Source organism: Diprion similis, chromosome 8 (assembly GCF_021155765.1).
Source record: "Diprion similis isolate iyDipSimi1 chromosome 8, iyDipSimi1.1, whole genome shotgun sequence".
Classification (NCBI taxonomy): domain Eukaryota; kingdom Metazoa; phylum Arthropoda; class Insecta; order Hymenoptera; family Diprionidae; genus Diprion; species Diprion similis.
The window spans coordinates 18,352,028-18,377,165 of NC_060112.1; the positions used below are offsets into that span (position 1 = coordinate 18,352,028).

The 25,138-nt window shown below is 45.2% G+C and overlaps 1 protein-coding gene across 1 annotated transcript; it reads left to right on the plus strand.

Annotated features, from left to right (window-relative positions):
• The first annotated feature begins 402 nt into the window (after positions 1-402).
• Positions 403-24,996, plus strand: LOC124409163 (1-phosphatidylinositol 4,5-bisphosphate phosphodiesterase epsilon-1-like). The gene is made up of 13 exons (XM_046886582.1): positions 403-721; positions 1,836-1,981; positions 6,120-6,315; positions 8,951-9,403; positions 10,466-10,920; positions 12,282-12,567; positions 15,607-15,815; positions 17,487-17,785; positions 19,135-19,361; positions 19,784-20,011; positions 21,512-21,736; positions 22,273-22,579; positions 22,741-24,996. The coding sequence occupies exons 2-13, from the start codon at positions 1,959-1,961 to the stop codon at positions 24,936-24,938; spliced, it is 5,106 nt and encodes a 1,701-aa protein (XP_046742538.1). The 5' UTR covers positions 403-721; positions 1,836-1,958; the 3' UTR covers positions 24,939-24,996.
• Positions 24,997-25,138: the final 142 nt, after the last annotated feature.

The following is a 25,138-nucleotide window of genomic DNA, read 5'->3' on the forward strand; positions in this document are numbered from 1 at the left end:
TAAATCATCTCCGAACAATTCATATTTAATAAAAAGTTGAGGTGGTTAATTTCATCCCTTGTTATTTGAAAAATTTCAAAGGGCCCACTTTGCCCCGAAATTTTTTGAGATATTAAAAATTTTAAGGTGCTTACTTCGCCCACCCTCCCCTAATTTGAAAAATGATCCGTGCATAATATGCCGTGTTCCCAACCCTCTATAACCCAGAATGTAAAATCCAACCCTCCCACTTATCCCTGACTCGAGTTTAAGGATATTTGAAAAGCGAGCGAGTAGTAAAGACAACCAACCTAAGTATAATACACGTTTGCATAATATGTTGAAATATGCAGTAATTTAAAGTTAGGCAAGGACAGGCGCAGGCACGCATATTTTTATTTATACATATATCGTTGCAGAACTGGAGAAGCGGCCGCAGCCGCAGCCGCCTCAGAGCTCCGAGGAGCTGGAGGATTTGCACAAGCTGCTACACTTCCCCGAGGAGGTGGCGATCAGGTTGTCCGAGTCCGAGTACCAGTTGTTCTACCAGGTCCCGCCGAGCGAGTACCTCCGCCACGTAGCCCAGGACGTGAGCACACCTCGCAAAAGCCCGCGACCCCCTGCGTCGCCTGGCTGCACCCCGAGCACCGCCAACACTGCGACGCAAACCGAGGGGGGGGAGTGGGGGGGACTGGCACCCGTCTTCTTGTCTGTGCAGACCCTCATCAACCGCTTTAATGAGGTAGCCACTCGGCGAGTACGCCGCCGCCCTTGCCCGACCCTAACAAGGTTCTTCGAGCACCTCGACTCTCGGCTTCTCGAGGAAGAAGCCGCGCCTCGATCCTCCCCGTCACCTTTCAGTTTCTCCTGAAACATTCTCACTTTTTTATCCGCAGCCCTTGATGTGTAGGGTGGATTTCGTTGGGGAAACCGGTGATCCAGTGTCGTGCCTGCAAAATTCGATGATTGACTCGGTTTCTCGCGCCCCGTTTCGACGGTGGGTTTAGAAACGGTAAAACCGGGTTCTATTTGTGTGTAATTCGTTACCCGAACGACGGAGATTAATGAATTTCGCTACAATGCCTCGCCCTGCAAACACGGGAATGCAATCGTGATTGCAATTTGCAAAATCAATCGTTTTCTGCGCGTCGTGGTTTTACTCTATCATATACCCCGTATGTATGTAAAGTATTGCATCGACGATGCCTGATGAAACGCGTGCATTTTAAGCATAGAATTATATTTTTGAACGGCATTTGAACCGCGGTTAATTGATGAAAACACGGAAACATTTATTACCGTTGAATTGTTTTGAATCCCGCGTATAATAGTGGACGTAATTCGAAATACCCGCTGCCTGCGGTGACCGACTTTTCGAATTTCGCGTGTCGTATTGACGGCTGCGTGAAACTCGACCATTCGGTAATTTTCGACGTTTGGTTGCCTTGTACCCAGTTGACCAATTCTATTCAAACTGACGGAGTGACCCCCGTCGGGCTCGAACTCTGCACCAGGTGAGATAACATCTCGGTCACGTAGTTCGGATCGATAGGTATAATAGAGTTCGCCGTGGTAAAAGGGGAAAATAACACCACGGCGATAAAATTCGACTGTGAGTCTTAATCACGAGGTGTAATCAGCCCAGTTGGGACAAGTGTGGCCCTCGAAATTCGGCCTCGGGAAGCAACAGGCAATTCGTGAAATGCGACCGTCTCGCGGCTGATGGTCGTTCGTCTTTATCGCCTCGCCTCGACACGAGCCTGTTATCTCGCCATTTTTCCCTCATTCCCCGTCGCAGAGACTCGCGGATGGTGACTAGGAACGATAAACATGTCGCATTTCTTTCCACGCTTCAGGTGAGCTCATGGGTAACCAACGCTGTAACGAATGGCGTCACCGTCGAAGAAAGACAGGCGGTACTGTCCTGCCTTCTACGGGTCGCTCAGACATGCTGGAATACGGGAAACTTTAACTCGGCGATGGAAATCATAGCTGGCCTCAAGTAAGAACGACACCAACGTCTCTTCGCATGCTATAGGCTAATGTTTTCAGTCGACAAACATTTATCTGTTATCATCTTTTTCATGTGAAAATTTTTATTTGCCCCAATAAGAATCCCGCAGTTTTCCTCTTTATCGACTTAGACTGGTGGCTTGAGAAAACGAAATGGATTTTTCGAATATCAGTCCATGCCAGTCGTGCAAACTCGATTCTTAGAAAAATCTTACACTCCATTTCCGTGCCGCAGTATTGCCGATGTAAAAGGTCAAAACGAGCGCCGGTATTTTCCTTGTAGGTATAATCGGAGCATTGCACCTTGTAAAAGTAGCGCGGAAACGTGAGACGACAATTGCGGTCGTTACCCGAGAAACCCATCGTATTCCTCCATTCTAAAATGTATTTCACAGTATTCGCTGCACTGGGTATATACCTACTAGATATAAGATAAAGCGTTAACGTATCCATCTACGGTTGGATAGATTGTCGAAACGTGTGCCGGAAACTTCTTTTATAACGTCACCGCAGTGATAAGGTGGTCGGGCGAAGGAACTTCTTCCATGGGAAACGGCGCTACTCGACGATGCACGTCAGGAAACTCGGCTAAACCTCTTCTCGAGGATCGAATACCAGAACGACAGTAATGCGCAAAGATTAACCCCGTAGATATATACTTTTTTCCAATAAAACGATACAGGATTTAAACGACAAAAGTTTTCCTCAAGGTGTACTACACTTACGTACGTGCCGCATGTGTTTCGCAGCCACATGCGGCTATCCGGCGAAAATTGTGTTCGGTTTATCTGTCGGACAAAGAGACCCCGGTGTACGTCTACCTCGGAAAGTTTTGCACCGTAGCACCACCCATCGAATCCAACGAGCAATGTACCGCGGTGTTAATATACCGCATACACGTAGGTATATGTATATACATCCACAGACATCCGGAATACACATCCCTCGTCACGTGCCTTTCGTGCGGATAACCTGCGGAAGAAGTACTCGGGAAACACGAGCGCGAAACAGTTTGCAATTGTAAAGTTTAAAATCCCCGGGTGCAGTCGATAAGAGATTTTACATTCAGCGGTAGGATGTCTCTCCCTTATCCTGGGGTTTATTAGCTGGCACGGATTTCCCAGGGAAGATCGGACCTCGGAATATGCACTCTGTACACTCATAATTACCGCATCCCGCGTGAAAACTGGTATAATTATTCTGCAATTAGTTTTGCGCGGTTATTGGATCGCGGTGCAATTTCCACTTGTTGTTATACCACGCTCATCGGCCCGCGTTATATGTGTACGATAAGGCCGTTAAATGATTCGTACTGCGTATAGTTCATTCTTACTTAAACGGATAATAATTAGCACGCGGTGCTTTCTGCGGCACAGATTTTTCATCGAAAAATTGATAATAATTCGTTGTTACGCCTCGTTTTTAGTTTCATAATTACAATGGTAACTGACTGGGTCGAGGCTTGTTGGGTATTGTTTTCACGTGTCACTCAGATTTTTTGGCGTCAGTTAACTGGACGAAAATAAAGTGGCCTTCAACATCCGTTACAAGCAAGCTGAGCGTTTGACGACCACCCCGATAGAACCTGTCTTCGGCAAGGCTCGAAGGGTGGAACAAATTCGAAGCCTCGGATTATCGGGCGGTGAATGATGCCTGTCATGTTTCTGGAATATTGCAGGGAAGATATTAGAAGGAGAAATTCTGAGCTCACGCGTTGTCTGTACACTTCTTTTTCTTCTTTCTGTTTGTTTTACTGCTCGCTAAAGTTTTCAGGAACACGCGTTTTCCTCGCATTTGCATAATGCCTCTTACGTTCGAGTTTCCTCATGTATGATTTTTTTATCCGAGGGTCGTATGCTTCGCTGAACGCATTTCGACTTGATAAAATACTCAGGCTTGAAAGGATCGAGCGTGGGAGCGAAAATAAAGTAATTTGTATAACCGTTATTATCTATAAACCTGTTAATCCGTGTCATCGAGGGTATATTATGACTGTTAGAAACAATTTGTTCAATTCATCTATTTCTAAAAATTCAAATTCTTGCAATTAATTGTAGAAAAAAATTTAACAGCACGTCAAGTTATATTTTAAACGCATTACATCTACAAAAGTGAATTTCACTAGGCGACAATCACGGACAAGTAATCCCTACATTTTTCTTTTCTACAGAACGTCCAACGAGGATTTTATTCGGTACAATAACGGCTCGCATTTCTTATCTGAAGCCGACAGCTGCAGCTTGCACAGAAAAATAAAATAAAATAAATAAATAAATAAATAAAACATAAACTGCATTCAATTTTTTTTCTCTGTCAACTAGAATGCGCTGCTTTTCATCCGTTTGTGTTTGAACGTTGACGAGAACGAGAGACGATAGAATTATGGCAAATGAAGTAACCGAATGGCGCTGCCACTTGCACAGCAACATTCCGCGGGATGAAAAGCTTTGTTAAATTATATGTAAAAGGGCGAAAAAAGAAGAAAAGAAGTAAGAGAAGGACCGAAGTTGGAAAGAGATCGTGATAATGATACGGGTCAAATATTTACTTCAACCGTTGAAGGGAAAAAATAGTTCTTCAAGTTTAATCACGATCGCTTGGCGCGGATACAGAATCGAGTTTCTCGCAAGCACGCGGGGACGGTAAGCTCTTAATATTTTATGCGCTTTTTGTGAAACGATTCTCTGTGGCGTTTCTGTGCGAAAGTTACGAAGCTTCCGACTGTCCAAATGTCGGTAATAAAACGACATTCGTCTGAATACGGCGAGGCTCGCAAGACTCTCGATGCACATGCTGCATCCCGGAGGTCGGAACAGTTTCCGGTGCTCTTCCATTAGCCGATTCTAAGGTCGGCCTGCATCCGTAAACTTTTACGAGCCAACTCAATTTCCGGTGGCGCGCGGTGTCGCCGGGGTTTCGGTCCACGCCGAAGAATCGCCTTCCATATCTTTGCATTCCCATCTCGGAATCAACTAACAACCACAAGGAGAAGCTCTTTGGTGAAAAATGGTTCCTGGAGAGGGTCCGAATTCACCCTGACGTTCGCGCACCCTTCTAGGCTGCGTCTTTCAGCCAGCGCACGAATCGCTCGGCTTATTGAACGCTATTGGCCTATTGCCATCTTCGAAATTTCGCCCTTGTTTTCGGCGGGATGACGACGTTGAAAGGGTAAATAAAAACTCGTCTGTATGCTTCTTCGCGAGCGTACAACAAAACCACTCTGGGGAATAGCCAGAGATGCTTCCGCGGCGACGAAATGATTTTTGGGGTAACTATAAACGCCGGGATAAAATTACTGTGATAAATACACAATCGTATCGGGGCTGCAGTGCTTCTCGAACCCTCGGGACGCGAGTCTCGCGTTTCTCGTAAATCATCGCTTGCCCCTTTTGACGTGGCGACGCGACCTAGTAACCCGGCGAAACCAACCTCACAATACAGAATCAGAATTTTACGCGATACTTCGGCTCACATTTCGCGATACACGATCCCCGTAGAGGGTCCCGGAGATTGGACGGGATGCTACAACGACTCAATCCACCATCTATTCTTGAAAATAATTGCACAGATGTTCATCGTATGCATTTCGTCATGCCTAGCGTAGCTCATCATGCCAGTCACAAAATCAATCGTGGCAGCAAAAATGCACGTTTCAGTGTATCGAAGTTAGTCGGTTTGTCATCACGTGCGCAAAATTTTAGACCGGATTAATCAACCTAATCAGAGAGAGAGAGAAAATTTTCAGTACGCAGTCTTACGAGAAAAATGATATTGAAAACCTTTGGCTGCCAAGTAATCATATTATTTTAAGCCATGAAATTTGTTGAAAAAGACCTAATAATTTATCCTAAAAATTGTGATGGTTAAAACTCTCACAGCGAATCTAGACGAAGATCTAGATGATTAGGATTTGATCTAGAAGAAAAACTTCAGTCAAGTTGTATCAGAGTAGTAAGTTAGTTAATCGTGCAAACAACTTGACCGAAAGTTATAATTTGAAATTTTATCATTATTAATAACAAAACAGTTTAATTTATCGATGAGAATTTTTATCTCATGAAACTTGCGATAAGACTGACATGGATTTTCTTTAACGTTTTAATTTTTTGAATAAACTTCCGTTGCAGATCGAACAAGTTAAAACCGTTCTGGCAGAGCGTGAACGAGCCGTTGCCAATCTTGGAAGATCTCTCCACCGCTCTCCTCTCTTCCAAGTATGAAGAAGCTCTGGCCCGAGCCCTGGCGATGCCAGAGTGTCCGGTGGTGCCATTTTTCGGAGCGTTCCTCAGGGAGCTGCGAGAAGCTCTGGCCGCCGAGACGAAGGTATAATAAAAGATATGAAAACCGCTACGGTTATACCGCAATATCGGCACCCTCGATTTCATCCACGGGGTGGTGGTAGGGTGAAACAGTTTCGTCAGACGTTTTCAGGCACTCACAACGAGCCACCCGCCCCCGGAAACAGGGCTCTTCCGCAAGTCGAAGCATAGCACCATCCACCGGGGTGCGGGGCAGGGGTTTCTATCGGCCTCCAGCAGCTACGATGGTTGTAGGCCGGCGGAAACTACTTGCCTCCGTCCCGACTCCTCATCGTTAAAATAGTTTCATGATCCGTGTCGGTGAGTCCGAGGGTTAAAATGCACGCAAGAGGTGCACGACCCCCGCCTCATTGTGAATTTTCTGCGACGGTGACTCGGGAGGGATTTCACAGGGGTGAACGGGGCTGGTATCTATACATACCATACGTGTACATGCATACACGCGAGTACATACCTATAAGCTTGGAAGAAGATCGCGTTTCAAGTGGCACCTGGGTGCACCTTTGTCGGCGTTGAATCGCCGCGAATATAAGACCGAGACGTTGCAGTGCGGTTTTGTGCACTTTCCGCACGATCCTCGGTGAGCATTTTATCCCGAAAATCTATCCTACCGTTGTGCAGCATCTCTGGAGGAAAGGAACCGTCAAAGGAAAGCTGGCGCTCTGCGGGACGTGGAGAAATGCAAGAGAGTCTCCCCGCAGTCAGCATATCCACTGTATGTCCACAGTTGCGTTCCGAGTACAGGTATCAGCTTTGTCACGAGGGAATTGCCGAGTTACACCCCCGTTTCTAGACGAGCCGGTTCGCCTCGATCTGCGTAGCTGGTTAACAGACGTCTGAACGAACGTTTGCTCCCCCTTTTTCGGCTGTCCCGAGGGTGTCGCGATGCTTGTATAGGTATAATCCGAGATTAATCGAATTTGTTCTCAGAAGACAGGGATACGCGGTTCGCAATCGTTTCTCTCTCTCTCTCTCTCTCTTTCTGTCTCGTTGTGGTGGAAATTCTGGCTGACGCGGCCGGAAGAGGGGAGGAAATTGGCTAAAACAATACACAGAGTCGACGAGTTAATCCGAGGCTTTGTTCTCCGAGCGAGTGCCTGTCGCGAGTCCTGAATTCATTGGGAATTATTAAAATGTGAAAACGATTCTGTAACTCGTCGTGACGGAGTCGTCTCGTCGCCCCGACGACGATCCTCCGTACTGCGGGAAATATCGATTTTCAACCTTTCAACAGACACGTTCGCTGCTGCACCGCCGAATTTACGTTACACCTACCTCGAACAGTTTTCAACCTTCGCACGTTTTTCTCCTTTTTTCTCTTTTCGTTTCCTCTTCGAACCTCCGTTTAACGTGTAATTATCACGCGGCTATACAACATTCAGGTCACTGCACGTAATATTATTTTTCAACACAGCTCTTACATATTCTACACGCGTTATACCTACATACGTACATACCTATGTATTAAACCCATAGATATTTTCGAGGTGTTTCCTACGTTGACCTATTTTCTCGCTGCGCAGCCTCCGTCAGCTTCTGTATTATACAGATGAAACTGTCAAGTAACTTGATGCTAACGATTTCTTTCTTCCAGAATTAGAAGCGTAATTGGCGGATCGATGGTTGGCTTAACTTGGGGTAACTTTTCTTCCTTTTCCATACTCTTCATTTTGTTATTTTTGTATGTTTTTTCACCCGCAATCTCCTATACGCACTCTGCAAGCTTCGCGCAGTATCTACGCGGTAAATCGTGAAAAGCCTCTTATATATACCTACGCTTGATTTATATTAGGTAGCGAGGAAAATCTCGTTTCGCGGTACACGGTACCTCTGAAACAAATTTTCCACAGAATCCGTTCCTTCGATTCACACGTCGCAGCTTCAGACCTTGAATGGCGTTTTTCTAACTCGGATTTGTTCCAAACTTACGTAATCATTTTTTATTCGTAAATCTTTGACTTCTTCTACCTTTTCGATCCCAGTTTAAATGGCTTCATTCGTGATTTCGATACTTCGACACAACTCATACTTTACTTGATATCTGATTCTGACGAGGCGTCTTGTTGAGATTCCAGCGTAGAATACCATAAGGTGGGAATAACGTAGAGGCGAGAATCACACGACAGCGTATTTACCTCGTGAAATAAGAACAATACCAGCGTCTTCATGGTCCCCTGCTGTCACGTCTACCACCTTTATTTTCGACCTCAGGATAGCACTGTATTTTCTGAAAGAGGGTGAAAATCTTTCGTTTCACGGTCACGTTTCTTTATCTTTCCCCACCCCGGACCAGCATGATTAATTTCTGGATCTCGATCCATCAAAAATTCCCAGTCGCTTCAACGAGACCCCAACAATCTAAGTTTAAAATTGCCTGAGTATCGATCCTCACCTTTTGCTGCGTCTTTTTTTCTTTCAATGACAAAATTACGTCTAACAATTATCAAACCCAATCCAAACTGGAACAACCTTGGAAGGTTTAAACAAAACAAGCACCAGAATCACCAGATCTGCGTATTACCCCTATCCTTCCATCGTGTAACTTTCCTCGAGTGAGAGAGAGAGAGAGAGAGAGAGAGAGAAAGATAGTGAGTATGTGCTTAGCGTGCCGAAAGGTCACCGCCCGACTTTGTTTTCAGTACAACGCTGGGTCGGAGCCGAAAGAGAAGAGTTTGCATGCTAGCAGTAACAAGGGTGAGCCCCTTGAACATGTGCCTTCATCCTCGCCTGGCGCGAGGATCAGTGTGGAGAGTAATGCGGAGGCACCCTCGGGGTGGAGTTCGGCAAGTAGTTCGCCAAAGTTCCGCCTTGAAGTGGTCGACGACACCCAAGCAGTGCTGGACAAGGTGGGGCTCTTCCACCAGCACCACCACGCCCGGGGAAAGGATGCGGCGACGAGCTCGCTCCACCGGACCCTGAGCATTCACACGACGGCCCTGGAGCAGGCCTACATGACGGAAGAGTGCGACGAGAACGACTACCACCTGGACCTGGACACCTATCAGCCGGTCCAACCGCTGGCGAACGATCACGGGGTGGCTCTTTTCCCCGTCGGAGCTCCCCACGCCGGAATGAACCACCACGTCCTGCAGGTACGACGCTGGGGTGCGAGGAGGAGGCTTCCTCTTCCTCTTCCTCTTTCTCTTCCTCCTATTCGTCTCCCTATTTGAGTAGTGCGACAATATAGATAGTGAGATGCACAAGCTTACCAAGGATCAGGATCTTGTTCGAGGACTCTGTAAGAGTTTACCAGAACCTAACGGAATTACCCTCCTTTACTTACGCCCACCTCGACACCCTTTCTCAAAACGAAACCAACCCGTGTACACGTAGTCCATGCCCGGAAGCAAATTTTCCTTCTCTTCATGCCGAGCTGGTCTCACACTCATACACGCAATGTCGTCGTCAAAGCTGTGCTTATACTGAGACGTACTGTGATTGAATGATCCGAACATCAGTCTATATTCAATATAAATTCGAGGTTCCCTTTTCGGGTTATATGTATATGTCATCACGTTTACTACCGCCAATACGAGTACATGTCGTTCTGGACACCCGATTCACGTCGACGTGTAGTTCAGGTCAAATTATGACCGAAACTCTACACTTGCCGGAATCGGATTTCGTTGCCAGCTGCAGTATGTTTTCAACCTCTCCGAAGTAAACATTGGGTTAAAGTTACTTACAGTCGGGTTAGATGCACCACTTGTGGTCTTTTTTACAAAATTTTGTACCTATCTATGTTATTGACGCGTAACTTTATCGATACATCCCGTTTAATTGATTAGAAAAGTACGAGTTCAAGCAAGTTCGATCGTTGAATGTTGACGACTGAAATTTTGTTAATTAACATACTTTGCTGTTAGAAAATTAGTATTTAGGTCAATCAAAGACCACCCTCGTACCGCACAGAAAAAATATAGTAAACACCAAGGCTGGACGAAGGATCAACCTACTTCGTCCAGGGTAGAAAATGCCGCGGGATTATGTTCGGTTCTCGTTAGCGTCTACGGCTCGGTAATAGGTAACTTCTTGGGTTTCCGGCGAGCAAGTTTCGCTGGAATTTCCGCCTCCTCCTCGAATCCCCGTTAAATAATACCCAGCCGAATACTTCCTTGAGAGAAGTGAGCAGAGTATGGATATTCGATCGGCAGATCCTGCACCACGGGACAACGTTGGTCCACTGGGACTGCGACGGAGGAACGTCAAGGACGGCGTTGGTTTACGCTCGCGTCGACCGTGCGTGCGGTACCTTCACCTGGGAGAAACCGGTCTGGAGTCCCCTGAAGACCGCCTCCCTCGGGACGACGGTCACCGAGTTCTCGCTCTTCGTCAACCCCGAGGAGTCGCTTCCGGCAGGACTGACGACCAAGTACGCGGCTCGACTTCCGGACTGCGCCGCGGTCACCCTCGAGGACGGGTACCTGGACCTGAGCTCCGTCAAGGAGATCATGATCGGATGCTGCGACCGAGACCGCGACGCCGACCTCAGAGCCATCTGCAAGAGGTACGGACTCCCGGGTTCCGATTCCTGCATAGGCCTGATGTACGGAACCAGCCTCTCCGACAATCGACTCATCTTTCTGCTCTGTCCGCCCGCCCTGAACAAGTGAGTTCTTCGAAGTTCTTTTTATCGCTTTTTATCGCGCTCCCTTAAACGGGAATATAATAGTTGCTGGGACGGGAGAAAGGGGGGGGGGGGGGGGGGCTCCATTATTATCCCGAATCCCGAGCGAAGAGAGGGAGAATTTCGTATGCGAATTTACCGACACCCAAGGGCTTCTTATAATTCAGAGGCTGGTCGGAACGAGGGTGACTCTCTTTCTTATATGCGAAATCAGCATACTCGGTGTTTCACTTCTCGCTTCGCTCGGTGCATTATGTATTACAGTTTTATCCGAAAATGAAAAATCGAGATAAATTGAAGGAGATTACGCGTGTGCGGAAGTTTCTTTTTCGAGAGGAATTGAAATTTCGTTGTATAAAGTATAGCGTTATGTAGACGGATTGGATTATACGACGCTAAGTTTTTTTCTTCTTAATCGCTGTTCGAACTCATCGTGCAATCGATTATACCAGAAATAATATTTTCCTACTTACAGTGTTTCGCTAAATAGTGGAAATAACATTTTCCAGGCAACTAACTCTACGTGCGTGTAGGTACATAATTTATGTGCTACCGAGGGGACTGAATGCGAGTATAGGTTGCCTGAGATACGGTGTATTTTAGTAGAGAAACGGTTCAAATAGACAGTCTGACTCCTTTATGTAAGTTAGAAGACGAGTTGAGTCGTGTATAGGGCGAAGCTTATATATTTCCCACTGTTTGAAATTCACTCCAGGCTTCTTCCTGTCGAGAGCTGGCGCAGCGTCGAACTTCAAGTCGACTATACAAACTTTCGATAGCTATTATACGCTAAAGCGGGGAGTTGAGTAACTGATTATTCTAATGGCCGCACAGATGGCTAAATGATGAGTCATTCAACCCCGCGAATAATCAACCCCGCATATTGATCGTCGCAGCTATTTTTCTAACGTTGGTTGACAAGCTCGCCTTGTAAGAAGTTGTACCTTTGTTTTTACAAGCCTCTTTAATCTTCTTCGTCATCTTGGTCCTACTTTTCCACGGACAGTAATAATTGGGTATCAATTTACGCTTTCACCAGATCTCCGAAGCTTTCCAGAAAATTTATTCACAAATTGATACTAAAAGGGAGGTTTCAAGTTTGACCTCAATTTATTATCCATTTATTATCGGCCTTTATTCGCGTGTGGGGAAAATATAAGGGCGCAACGAACTGAGACCCGCAACTTTAGGGATCTTGTAAATAAAAAGAAGAAGAGAATGGAAAAAGAAGACAAAGTCGCTAGTCCTAAATTCTGCAGCCCCCATTCCTCCGGGCACGATGTGCAACTGGATCGTGGATTATAATCATTTCATTCACTTGTGTTCCTCCATTTGCCGAATAGAATTTGGTACATGGGATTGTGCTGGATACTTAGAGGCTTGAAACGTCAGCAGCAACTCACCGATCGCAGATCACGATGGCTGAAGGAAAAGTTCCTTCAGCTGTATTTCGAGGAGCCGGGAATAATGCCTGTCACTGCCGACGCGATTCGCGTTTTCGGCGGACGTGATTGGGCTATGACGGACAGCATCGGCACGCTCTCACCGACCGGAAGTGCCACGATGCGCCGCAGGAACGTGAAGGGAAAGAAGACGAAGTCCATCGGAAACATCCACGCGCTGACAAAGGTAGAAATTCAGCTTTTCACATTCGCAACGGAGAAAATTCCTCTGATTTTTCTATTTTCCAATTTTCATTCGAAAATTATTCACCGTGTTCCTGACCGTTTTGGATCCGTTATAAAAACAACTATACGCGATTCTCCTGATAAATTATAACGTCGCTAGTCACCTACGTATGTACTTTGGGCACAGTTATATGGTATACATATATAACGAGCCGTACAAGTACCTGGTGAATAATAACGCGGCTGCAGGTTGGTCGATTAAATTTTCATCGAGGCCACTGCGATGTGTTTCGTACCTACACGTTTTAATTTTCACCAATTGCCTGAAGACTGTTTTATTAGGAATACCGCCAATACGTAACCGTGAAGCAATTTTATCAATATTATGTACATTTTCACCGGGTTTCCCGTGTTAGTCTTCGTTATGTGTTGAAATCTGTTATATAAGCGTTGCTCAGTAATAAGAGTTTGAAAATTTTATAACGAGGATAAATTTAGTCTTTGGGACAAGAATAATTGTCCGTGAGTCAATAACACGACGGGTAATGACGCATCGATCTTGATTGAATATTACAAAATAATACCGAAGTACCGAAAATTCGAAGCACCCACTTGAATCACTGAACCAGTGTACCAATCAGATCCAATGAAGTACATATTGACTGATAAATTGGAAGATAAAATGAATTAACGCATGGAAAATTGAAAAGTAAACATTAAAATATAGGAGAATCGCCTGAAGCTCTTCACGATGAATAACCTCTCTGGATTTGAATTTAAAATGAAGTTGGGGCATCTTGTATACTTTCGTAAGCTAAGTCAGTAAGAAAGTCTGTAATTTATAGTCCAGTCAATATAAAAGGATAGTTTTCGGCCACGGCGAAGCCGGGAATCGAGCGTTGATTAATTAAACGAGAAAATTAATATTGGCAGGTTGGGTCATAGGATTGTAACAAAAGACACGAGCTGTAGGGGCATTTGAACAGTAGTCATCGACGAATGGTAAATTTCTAATGATCACAATCAATAATTACGACCGGCATAAAATGCGTTTAAGATTTTTCATCCTTGAAAATAATTTGTGAACGTCGACAGGATGGAAAAAATTAGGATAGCAGAGAATCGAAAAATCCTAATGGATCCAGCGAGGCACGTCTTTTACTGCTGATAGAATTAGATATACACGACTGATAGAATTTCTTCGATTTCGTCTTAGCACGTACACGTATCGGTAATTGAATTTCGGGCCTCGGATCTACTCCCATCGATCGATGACCGTAGAACGTAAAAATAGCTTTGTACTATGCGATCGCATAACGTGTATTTGTTTGTGTGTGTATATCGATATACTACTTTTTCCTCTATTGCGTGAGTTTTCGCGATTGCCTCGGATGCTGCATTCGCTCCGGATTATTGCTATCTCGCAGTTTCCCCGAGGCGGTCCGATAAAACTTGAAGAGGATACTCGATACGATACTCGGGCTTCCGTCTACGCCTTTCCACTGTTTTGCACGATTGTTTTTTCTATCCACCTTCGAGCGATAGAAGCCCACGGCAGACTCCCAATGGTTGTTCGTGCTTCTTGTTTTTTTTATCAATTTTCTTTTTTTTCACTCCTTTCCCCGTCTCTCTATTTTCCTTTCCTTCGTTCGACATTATTTTTCACTTCACCCGATTACCTTGCTACATCTTATTTACCTGCGTACGTGTATACTGTATATGTATATATATATAATGAGTGTGTAGAATAGATGTAGAACATATACCATACACACGATTTGTTTCATTACCTGCAGTTATACAAGTCGGCCATTCTCTCTGCCACTTCACTCGCAGATTTATCATTTATTCAACTACCTAGGACGTTCATACCTCTACAGACCAACGAGTTTCAAATTTCCGTTCCAAGTACCTAAATTAATTAAAAAGTACCCACCCACTAGCTGCTTCATCAGGAATAAGCATTAAAAATTCGTTACGGACACGCTATTCCCCTGCCAAATTCATCATTCATGTTTTAAGCACCAAAGTGTGCGGTTTACTTATCGCATATCGTCCGGTTCATACGTTAGTTGTTATACGGGTCGAAGAACTTCGGTTGTATTGGCCAAATTATTTAGACGAGAATGTTAGAGTCGACCTATCAGCAGGTTTTCTTCTTATCTCGCGTGTTCGTCGTTTCGCATTCGAAGCAAGAAGTGTGCTGTTTGGAGTGTAGAAGCTTTTGCAGCACACCCTGGAGTCGTGTCATTGAAATTAATTGCGTCTGCGTGAAAGTTTAGCTGAGATGACGTAGAAAAAAATACATTATTCTACGAAATTAATTCGTTCTTTCAGTCGCTAGATTATCCGTTTCGAAAATTTCAGATTTTATACCTCACACAGCGTGTGTAAATTTATGTTGAACGAAAGTTCAAAACATTATTTACCTAATTTCAAAATTTCTATAATGAGAAAAATTTCTAACTGTTTTTCCTTCGCAACTGTTATTATTTTTTACTGGAAGAATTCATTAATATAGCTCTAGGCACAAAATAATAATGAGTATTGTTCGAACTGTCACTCGAAAATATGGCACGTTGGACTATTAGGTTTGATTATGGTCACCCTTACCGTATCTATTGCCATAATTTAATATTGTTGCAACAAAAAACTGAACTTAAGACCTTATCAAACATTGACAGAATGTAATTACGTGTCAAAACAACTGCAGATTTAACGTTGCAATCACCAAAAAATGTGGTAGTGGTAATCGCAATTCGAATAGTAATTTGTCTCTCGTGTTATCATAATTCGAACAATATTCAAACCGTTGCGACGTTTTGCTTAAAAAATTTGAAATACTCTGATGGAACTCAAAATTTGAATGAGTATTTCATTCACAAATTCCCAGTGGAAAAAACCAGTAGACATACACCGACGATTCACTATCTTTTTAATTTCAAATTTCAAATTTCTGGTGTAAATAGACGGAGATTTTTTCCGTTGGTATACTTAAATCTGGTTTATGAATTACGTTGAATTTGGTCTTGAAATGCAGGAGCTGAGCTTCAAGCAGTACGATTCTTCGTCGTCGGACGGAGGTTTGACCACCGCGCCGTTGCGACACGTCGCTGGCAGCAGGGAATCCTTGACAAGGATAATCCCGGCATCCCCACGGTCAAGCAGGGAGAGAATGCCGCCGCGTAGTCCCCCGGGATCCGCAGAGAGGATCGTCACCTCCAACCTGCCGTATTCCAGCCTGCAAAGGTACGTTTCGTCGGCCGTTTCGCGCCACGCCACGCCACGCCAAGCGCATAACGCAACAGCTACTCCAAATTAAATTTATTTCCCCTATATCTGTGGGGAACTGCCACCGCTGCCTTAATTTCATTAACCTCCGACCCTTTATTCTCCTTCCTGCGTCTCTCCCTGCACTTCCCTAACTCGACCTGCTGCCATTTTTGGTCCAGGTTTCGAGATGCTGGCGCCATTCGTGAACGCCCTAAGTCAGTGGAAGGATAATTGACGACACGCCGTCGCAAGCACGAGCCTTGTCCTAGAATTATCCCGATATTTGGAAAGAGGATTTTTTTCTCTCTGCGAAATTCAATTCCTACTACCCTTCTCGCCATTCCTATAATCTGTTTTGCAAGTATATATACTGATCTGTATTCCGAGATCGTCGTCCTCTGCACTCAATCCCGGGGTGATCAATGACACAGTGGATAGCTCGCCTCTTATAAGCTTTTATAGATTTATCCTGAAAGATAAACTCCGAAACGTATTTTGATTCGGCTAGATTAAAGCCCACGTTCGAAACTGAGTAAACAAAGATTCGTTCTTTGTCTAAATCAATTTTATGGAACGGTAAACTTTGATAATACAAAACTCTGTTCCAATCGAATAAAATCTTTCATTCAAGTATTAGCTGCCGTTCTTTAATTGTCCTTTTTTTTGACAACGAACCGACCGTGAAAATTTTTAATTGGCAAACTTTTTACTGCTGTGACGATACGATCGCACTGCGCAACAGAAATTTTTTTGCTCAACCAATACTATTAGTTCTCTTCTCAACTCTACGAGACAAGCGATTGTTAATACTGAAAAAATTCAAACAGTGTTCGCAGGATATCGAATCGTTATTTCTTTTTACAGCGTGTAAAATTTTTACGCATACGAACGATGTTTTTTCCTTCAAGTATGTAAACGACCATTAAATGAACATCCCACAGGCTGGTGTATAAGAAAAGAGTTAGACACGCCCAGCAGGTAAGGGTTGGTTGAGAAGGCACGGACTTCGGAAGTGCCTCGAACAAATATACTCGCGGTATTTTAATCGAACCAATAATTTCCGGTTGAGATTTTTTCCTCCCCTCGATTCCGCTCATGATTCCGAGCTAAACCTGTCGCGTAACAAGCAAAGCTTTAGAAACGAGTTCTACGGATGTAATCGATAACGTGCACGTAATACCCAACTGATTTTCTTCCAAATTTCCAATCGCATTGACGAATGCGAAGGCAATTGATTAGAATCTAACGCGCGATTTCATAATCACCAGATTAACGAACCCTCGCTCTCGTCAACCGCCCTGAATAAGCTCCGACACCCCTCAACTCGACGAGATTTAAAAGCCTGCTTCTTCACGCTCGCGATTTAATTGCGGCAATACATGGGGTAGGAAAAAAGAAAGAAAGAGAGAGAGAGAAAAAAAAAGAAAGAAAGAAAGAACCCCGGGTGAATCTCCCAGTATTTCTGATCAGACTCTCGAGCCACTTAACTCAGCTGATCTTTGGTAGTTCAGAAATGCTACCGAGCTGTGCAGCCGTTTGATGGTAAAAAATATTCTTTCTCCTTTTTTTTTTTGTGGAGAAGGAAAAAGGGAAAAAGCCAGGAAACCTGCGCTTAATAAAGGGTCCCAGTGAATAACGCGGAGGCAGTCTTTTGTGTGTTGCCAGAGACAAAGACAGGAACGGATCGAGCGGACTGAGCGGAGCTTCCCAGGCGCCGTGCCACGTGAAAGCGAGGGCGAATGCGATAATGTACGAAACGCAGCTAAACTTCGTTGAATTCGTGGCGTTGTTTCGATCGTTCAGTCTTCGGGCCCGAAAGGACCTCCGGGATCTTTTTGGACAGCTGGCCATCACTCGTCGAAGCCAGAGCGACGGATCTCTTCGTGACTTTAACGCTCGTCCGTCGGTTTTGAGGCAAGCAAGTGATTCGACCCCACAGCGTATCGGTAAGTTTAAAGACGAAGGTGCTAACTATGCTTCTGATTATTTATTTAAACGGACGATGAAACGATGTAGGAGATGTGTAAATGAGGTTGAAAATTTCATTCGCTTTTTAAACACGCTAAACGGATGAATGAGAATTTCTTTCATCTCCTCTCGGTGCTCGCTTGTTTCTTTATTATTATTTTTTTTATCATTCCCAGCTTCTCCCTCTCTTATTCATATCGACCCTATTCGGGTGGTGCAGATCACTTTTTTTCACAGAGTAGGTATAAGATGATACAAAGAAAATAAACAAACCGACGAAGAAAATAAGACGAATAAAAAAATACGACCGCGATACGGCGGCGAAAAGAGAAACGGGGGAGTATACGCGAGTTGAACGTCATAACATTTTCTCGAATTATTAATAACCTCGGTCGTAAATAACGGGAACGCGGGGTATAAGAAGAAACAGCAAAAAAATGTATGCGTATGAAGAAAGAAAGGAAAAAAAAAAAAATACTTGAAACAACAGTGAATTATTTCTGTACAGTAGGCCGAGTTCCTCGTCTCCCTCCCACAGCATTATAAACGTAACCAACCGCAATGTCACGAACGGGGTAAAACAACAACAACAACAACAACAACAACAACAACAACAACAACAACTAGAAATTCGATTCACGTCAGCTGACATGCGAGAAATGAATATAGGCTCATCAAAGAAGAATAATAACAGAAAATGAAACGTAGGTAATTTTTTCTCCCACAATTTTCCCTGTTCGGTTGCGATACAGGATGAAAAAAGAAAAGAAAAAAATTAATAAAAGAAAGAATGAGAACAACAAAACAAAACAAAGAAAATGAAAAAAAAAAAACCACGACCACCACCACCACCGGGAACGGAATGAAGAGAAAAAGAGAAAAAAAATGAATTAATACTCACGCAACTAATTCGGCGCAAAATTTCTTCACGCTAATAACACACATGGTGTAACTTCATCACGGTGCACGCCATACGGACCCGTATACGATGTTATTCGATTACTTCCAATTACTAGAAAGGATCGCGATCCCAGAGGAACTGGGCTACGAACTCGACGGCTCTATGTAACTCGGACGTCTGTTATACCTACATATATAACAAACACGCGGGTGTAACACTTGGAATTACAAGAAATGTCCGAGGTACTTTGGGGTACAACGGGAGAGATGTGATTAATTATATAGAGAGATAACAAGTTTACATCTGTGCCACATGGCGCGTTGCACAGGCCGAGCTCTGCGTACAAGCGGAATTCTCTAATATATTATGTATCGTATCGTTGGATCAGCTCCTTAGCCTTGTGTAATTTTACTTATCGTTCCTCAGGTCTGCTTACCCGAAATAACTCAATCGATTGCCACGAATACAAGACCAGCAGTAATTTACAAAACAAGCAAATATTCGACGCAATCGCGGCTACCAGTATCGTGAACAATTGTTCCGGGGTTGATACGTCAAAGTCGCAAGTCATCACACTCACCACCTTTACAAAGTTTCTCGAATCGCGCCAACAGGAGAAGCTCACCGACGACGAAATCAAAGCGCTTGTCAAGGTAAGAATAGAGGCGTTCGCGCTATTCCGTTCTCAAATATATCGAAATCCCATGAAAATATGTACGAGGAATTCCCAGTCTTGGCTCCTGTCGATTCCCCTTCCTTTTTACCGTCAGACTTCCCAGTCCTTTTTTCCTAAAAATTCTACCCGATATTAGGTGAGAATAAAAAAATAAATAAAAAATAAACGTATCTCAGTTTTTTATTTGAAAACGAAATCGAGTTTTCCAACAATGCTCATAGACACAATGGTAGACCCGCGGTTTTAAACAACGGTCAGAGACAATTAGCCAGGTTTTCATTTCTCCGTCCACCGTTTGGTTAATTGCGAAGTAATTTTCCCAGCGGTTTACGCGGCGCGAAACTGTTATGCAAAATAATTCTAATTGTCGCTCTCGTCGGTCTGCTCTTTGTAAATCAGAGACACGAACCAGACCCTGCGCTACGGACCCAAATGTGTTTATCCTTTGAGGGATTTGCACGGTACATGATGGACAAGGACAACTACGCCTTCGCAAACGAGTACGCGGCTCCCGTTGAAACTGACATGCAGCAGCCCTTGTCTCAGTACTACATAGCAAGTTCGCACAACACCTACCTAACGGGTCACCAACTCAAAGGCGAGTCCTCCGTGCAGCTTTATTCACAGGTGAGAAGAATTTGATGAAATTTATTTTCAATGGTTTTTTTTTTTTTGGAATCTCAAAAAAAAAAAATGAATATTTAATTTTTTCACATTTTTATTTCGAACCCTAAGACTCTTTGCTGGCCTTCTTGTGTTGTACTTAATTCTTGAGCACTAGAATGGAATTTTCCGCACACCTTCTTTCTATACAATCGCAAATAACGACGATTCAAAAATCAAAGAAGATTTAAAAAAGCATAAAATGCGACGTTGTGTATCTTGAAAAATGATTGAAAAATAATGTACTAAATTAAAACACCACCGACTCGTGTGGAATATACGATCTACGGGGAGACCAAGGGCTAAGAATAAAAATCCGAAAAAATTAGAGACCAATTTTTTCTACATTTAGAGCCGATTTATGACCGTCCAACGTGATCTTCCATTTAACGACCATCCTAGTGCACAAGCATTCGAAGACCAGAATTCTGATCTTACGATCCGACACGCGGGATACTTCGACCTCGACTTTCGCTATTCGACGACCTCATTCCGTCAATCAAATGAGCCACGCTGCCACATGTTTGGATATTTTATTTTTCAAGTTTTTAAAACTTACTGGAATCATTCATTTGAGAAAATATTTGTACAAGTACAGAGCTTGTATACATGCTGCTTGAGCACAACGTTTCGCGATTATAATTCTATGATCGCAAAACCGATTAAGCATTCTCTTTTCTTCCTCCGCAAAAGCTTTTAAAAATCAAATGAAAAAAGACTCCGCGAAATTCTTGTTTATTTGCTGTAAAGAAAATATTTTTCGAGCATTATTCGTACGAGGTATGCATAACAAGCACCATTAATCCCAGTCTCTGGTACCAAAATTTACGTATCGTAATTTGAATATATGTGTACGCATAAAACGAGAATGGCACATTTTATTTCTGGCGGAATTACGACGCCTCCATAGAATATACTTATCATTAATTTTTTAGAGCGTACCGCGGTGATAAATTTTCAAGCAATGAAACAGTGCGTTCTGCTGTCTGACAATGAGCGTACGGGAACGGTAGGATCGAGCAATTCTGTATCTCTTTCAAATTTTCCAAGCCATCAGCAATTGTGATAAAGAAACGAAACTATCTTAAATAAGTAATCTCAAATTATCGGGGGCCAAAGCGAAATACAGGAACTGCATTTCTGCAAAAAAAAAAAACAATAAGAAAAAAAAAAAAAGAGACGCACCTGGAACGCAAAGACATAGAATTTCACCTTCGTCATAATATGAAAAGTATTATAATTTAGCACGGGTCGGATTAAAACTTGAACTACTGCTGACGTGACGGTTATTCGCAAGTAGGTAATAGAAATTCTGCGAGTGGAGCTAATTTCGTTGGTGATATCGTTGAGCGGTGGCACGTTACCCCAGTCATCCCTAAGACAAGGACCGTGGGAATCTTTACGAGTGCAGAGCAATATCTCGGGCTACTTAACAGGGCACTAACATTACTTACCGACGTTCAGGTCCTGCTGACCGGATGCCGTTGCGTCGAGCTGGACTGCTGGGACGGAGACGATGGTTCCCCGTTAATTTACCACGGGCACACATTCACCACGAAAATCCCTTTTCGGCTGGTCGTTGAAGCGATCGACAGAAGTGCCTTCGTCAGCTCTCCTTACCCGGTCATTCTCTCCTTGGAGAATCATTGTTCCCAGAGTCAACAGGCTCGAATGGCTCAAATCTTCCAGGTGGGATTTCGTAGACTTTCCCATAAGTCCGTCATCCCCTCCCTTCAGCTTTTTGCCAGTTTCTTCATTCCGAAAGCTTAACTTTCCCGATTCATCAACCCTTATAACTTTTTCCTGTACATATTTGTATAAAAGTATATAATATAAAACACGTTATACCTCCGCGCACAAAAGTCTTCCTTCAAAAGTTTTCCAACAATCCGAATTTCTGCGTCACCGACCACCCACGCGGCTGGCCTTAATATTTGCAAGAACTTTTCATCTAAAAAGGTATATACTGTAATTTATTAGCAGACAGTCTTGACGCGACATTTTTACCCCGTTTAGCGATCTTGCGTTCAGGTACGTTATTGTACTTGCACGCTGAATCTAAAATGAAAATCAACTCTTTCCCCTTCTTTGTTTTTTCTTCCGAGGACGATCTTCCGGTTGCGGGAAGTGAATCCGATTTCCTTCAGAATTCTTACACCCACACACCCCACGTGTCCTGCAATGGATGTATAATAACTCCTCCTAATTTATTCCCACACGTACAGTCGGTATTCGGGGACAAACTCGTCACGAAATTCCTCTACGATTCGGATTTCGGCGAGGATCCTCAGCTGCCATCGCCTTCTCAGCTTCGCTACAGGATTCTAATAAAGAACAAAAAACTTGTGGTCGATCCTGGCGGGCCTCTGCCTCACGTGCCTCTCGGTCATCGCGGTAAAATGCTCATGACCGACAGAGCCTCGTCCATGAAGCAGATGCGCACCGACATCAACGTCACTAATTCCGTGGTCGATTACTTCAGCGAGGACGAAGACGACGAGGACGACGAGGACGACGACGACAACGTGGACGGTAAGGAATCCGAATCTCATCATGCGAGCTTACAAGTTCCATGCTATACTCGTAATCGGTATAAAAAAATCTCCTCTAGTTTCATTCTCCTTCTGCTTTTCTTTGCCAAGATAGAATTATGGTCTTCCGCAAGGCTGAACGCCCGTATACGCGTGTTTCAGACAACTCGATCTCGAGCTACGAGAAGTACCTGGGAGGCAGTCAGAGGTCAGATCACGGTCGTCTGAAGTCGGACACGGCGGTGGATGACAAGTCGCAGAAGCAGAGTAGTCAGATAGCAAAAGAACTCTCGGACCTGGTAGTGTACCTTCAGGCGATAAAATTCCGGGGCTTGAACACGACCCCGGGCCCAGGAGTGCCGGTGCGGATACGTCACCCAGGTCAAACGGGCCCGATCCAACGGCACAGCATAGCAGGAATTGGGACCAGCGGGACGCCGGCTTCTTCCGGATCCCCGCAGTCCCTGTCGACCTCGGCTTCGCTCGCCAGCGGTGGGAACAACATCGAAACCTTGTTCCGATCGACCCGCAGTGTTCCGGCCTGCTTTCAGTGTTCGTCTCTCAACGAGAGCGCGGCGAAGAAGATATGCCGGAAGCAGCCTCTGGGCGTTGTGGCGCACGCCGAGACCCAGCTGATTCGAACTTACCCGGCGGGCATGAGGATCGACTCGTCGAACTTCAATCCGGTGATATTTTGGGCGTTCGGTATCCAGATGGTGGCCTTGAACTACCAGACGGACGACGCGGCGCTTCACCTCAACGCCACGATGTTCGAGCAGAACGGTCAGTGCGGATACGTCAGGAAGCCGTCGGTCATGTGGGACAAGGGGCACATGATGTACAGGCGGTTCAACCCCTGGGACAAGGAGTTCGACGGTCTTCACTCGGCGCACTTGACCCTGTCGATAGTGTCCGGGCAGTACGTCTCGCCGACTAATCTCCTCTCCAGCACCTACGTGGAGATCGAGCTCGTCGGTATACCGATAGACTGCGCCAAGCACAAGACAAAGGCGATACAGAACAACGCCTTGAACCCGATTTGGAACGAGAAGTTCTGCTACCAAGTAATGTTCAAGGACCTCGCCTTCCTCAGGTTCAGCATCGTCGACGCAAGCTCGCACCATCTCATAGCTCAACGTGTCCTGCCTTTGAAGTGCCTGAGGCCAGGCTACAGGCACGTCAGACTCCGATCGTGCAAGAACAAGCCCCTCGCCCTCTCGACCCTCTTCATATACTCCCGGCTGGAGGAGGAGAGCCTGGACTACGACGACACCTGCTGCCGTGAGCACAAGGAGCCGAAGAGGGGCCCGTCGACGTCTGGCAAGGAGACGGAGAAGCTGGTCAGCGTGGACCCGGTACTGGGCGGGGTGACGCTGAAGCGACGGATGTTCTTCCTCATGGTGTACCACGTGATACCGGAAGAGCCGTACACCATTCTCAAGGTAACGCAGGAGAGCACGACCCAGGAAGTGATGCTACAAGCGCTGCAGAAGGCCGGGATATCGGCCGAGCACGTGGACGAGTACATCCTGGTCGAGGAGGTCTCCAGGGGTTGGGAAAAGCGGGAGAGAGAGGAGCTGCCGACGCAGAGGGTCCTCGACCCCTCGGAGCACCCGCTGCAGGCACAGGGCCTCTGGAAGGGCCAGGGAAGGTTCCTCCTGAAACGCGTCGGCGACGATCCGAGCAGCCGGGCGTGGCTGGCCTCGATAAGAAGCACGGCGGCCCACTCGAGACTGAACGACACTTCGCCGAGGGAGAAGAGCACCCACATCTGGGACGAGGCGGACACCTTCCTCGTCTGCATCTACAACGTCTCGCCGGAGATCCCCTACGCTATACTTCGAGTCCCGGTGAGCAGTTCGGCTCAGGACGTTCTGGCCCAGGCCTTGGTGAAGGCGAGGCGGATGGAGGACCCGATCAAGTTCGCCCTCGTCGAGGAGCTAGAGTGGGGCGGGGTTGGCGCGGTAGGAAGCGGAAATCGGCAGCAGCGGGTCCTCCGCGACGACGAGAACGTCTACAGTACCCAGGCTCTTTGGAAGACCCTGGGGAGGTTCATTCTTCGGGAACGAGAACAGGTCCTGCCGAGACGGCACCTGCTTCCGGCGACCCTCGACCGGCTGAGCAAGGGTTTTTCGGTCGGTAGATCGGTATCGCTTCCGGGATCCGGAAAGGAGAAGGTACCAGTAGCAGAGGCCCTGTCCGACCCGACCTCGAGGGGTCTTCGGCACCGGCTTCTGCTATCGGGCCGCAGAAGAGAGGTTCATTCCGACGGCGAGGAATCACGCGAATCCGACATACTGAATGCCGCGTTGCATCTGAAGAAGGTTTCGCTGAGGAAGTTTCGCGTTTGGAAGTCCTAGCTAACAAATTACACGAGGAACGTATTCCTCGATATGTCGTTATAATGAAAATTGGAAACAAAGTTATATACACATAGTATAATATTATACACAACGACGAATCGGCAAAAGTGCGTCGTCGCTGTCTTCTTCTTCTTCTTCCTTAGACTCATCTTTATATATATATATATACAGTCTGTACACACTGCGCTATAAGATTC

Excerpts from the sequence above, each read along its gene's own strand:
- LOC124409163 (XM_046886582.1), top strand. The coding sequence starts at position 1,959 with ATGGAAATCATAGCTGGCCTCAA. Across the intron at positions 12,568-15,606 it reads ACATCCACGCGCTGACAAAG|GAGCTGAGCTTCAAGCAGTA; the intron begins GTAGAAATTCAG and ends CTTGAAATGCAG. Across the intron at positions 17,786-19,134 it reads TTCGACCCCACAGCGTATCG|GTCTGCTTACCCGAAATAAC; the intron begins GTAAGTTTAAAG and ends ATCGTTCCTCAG.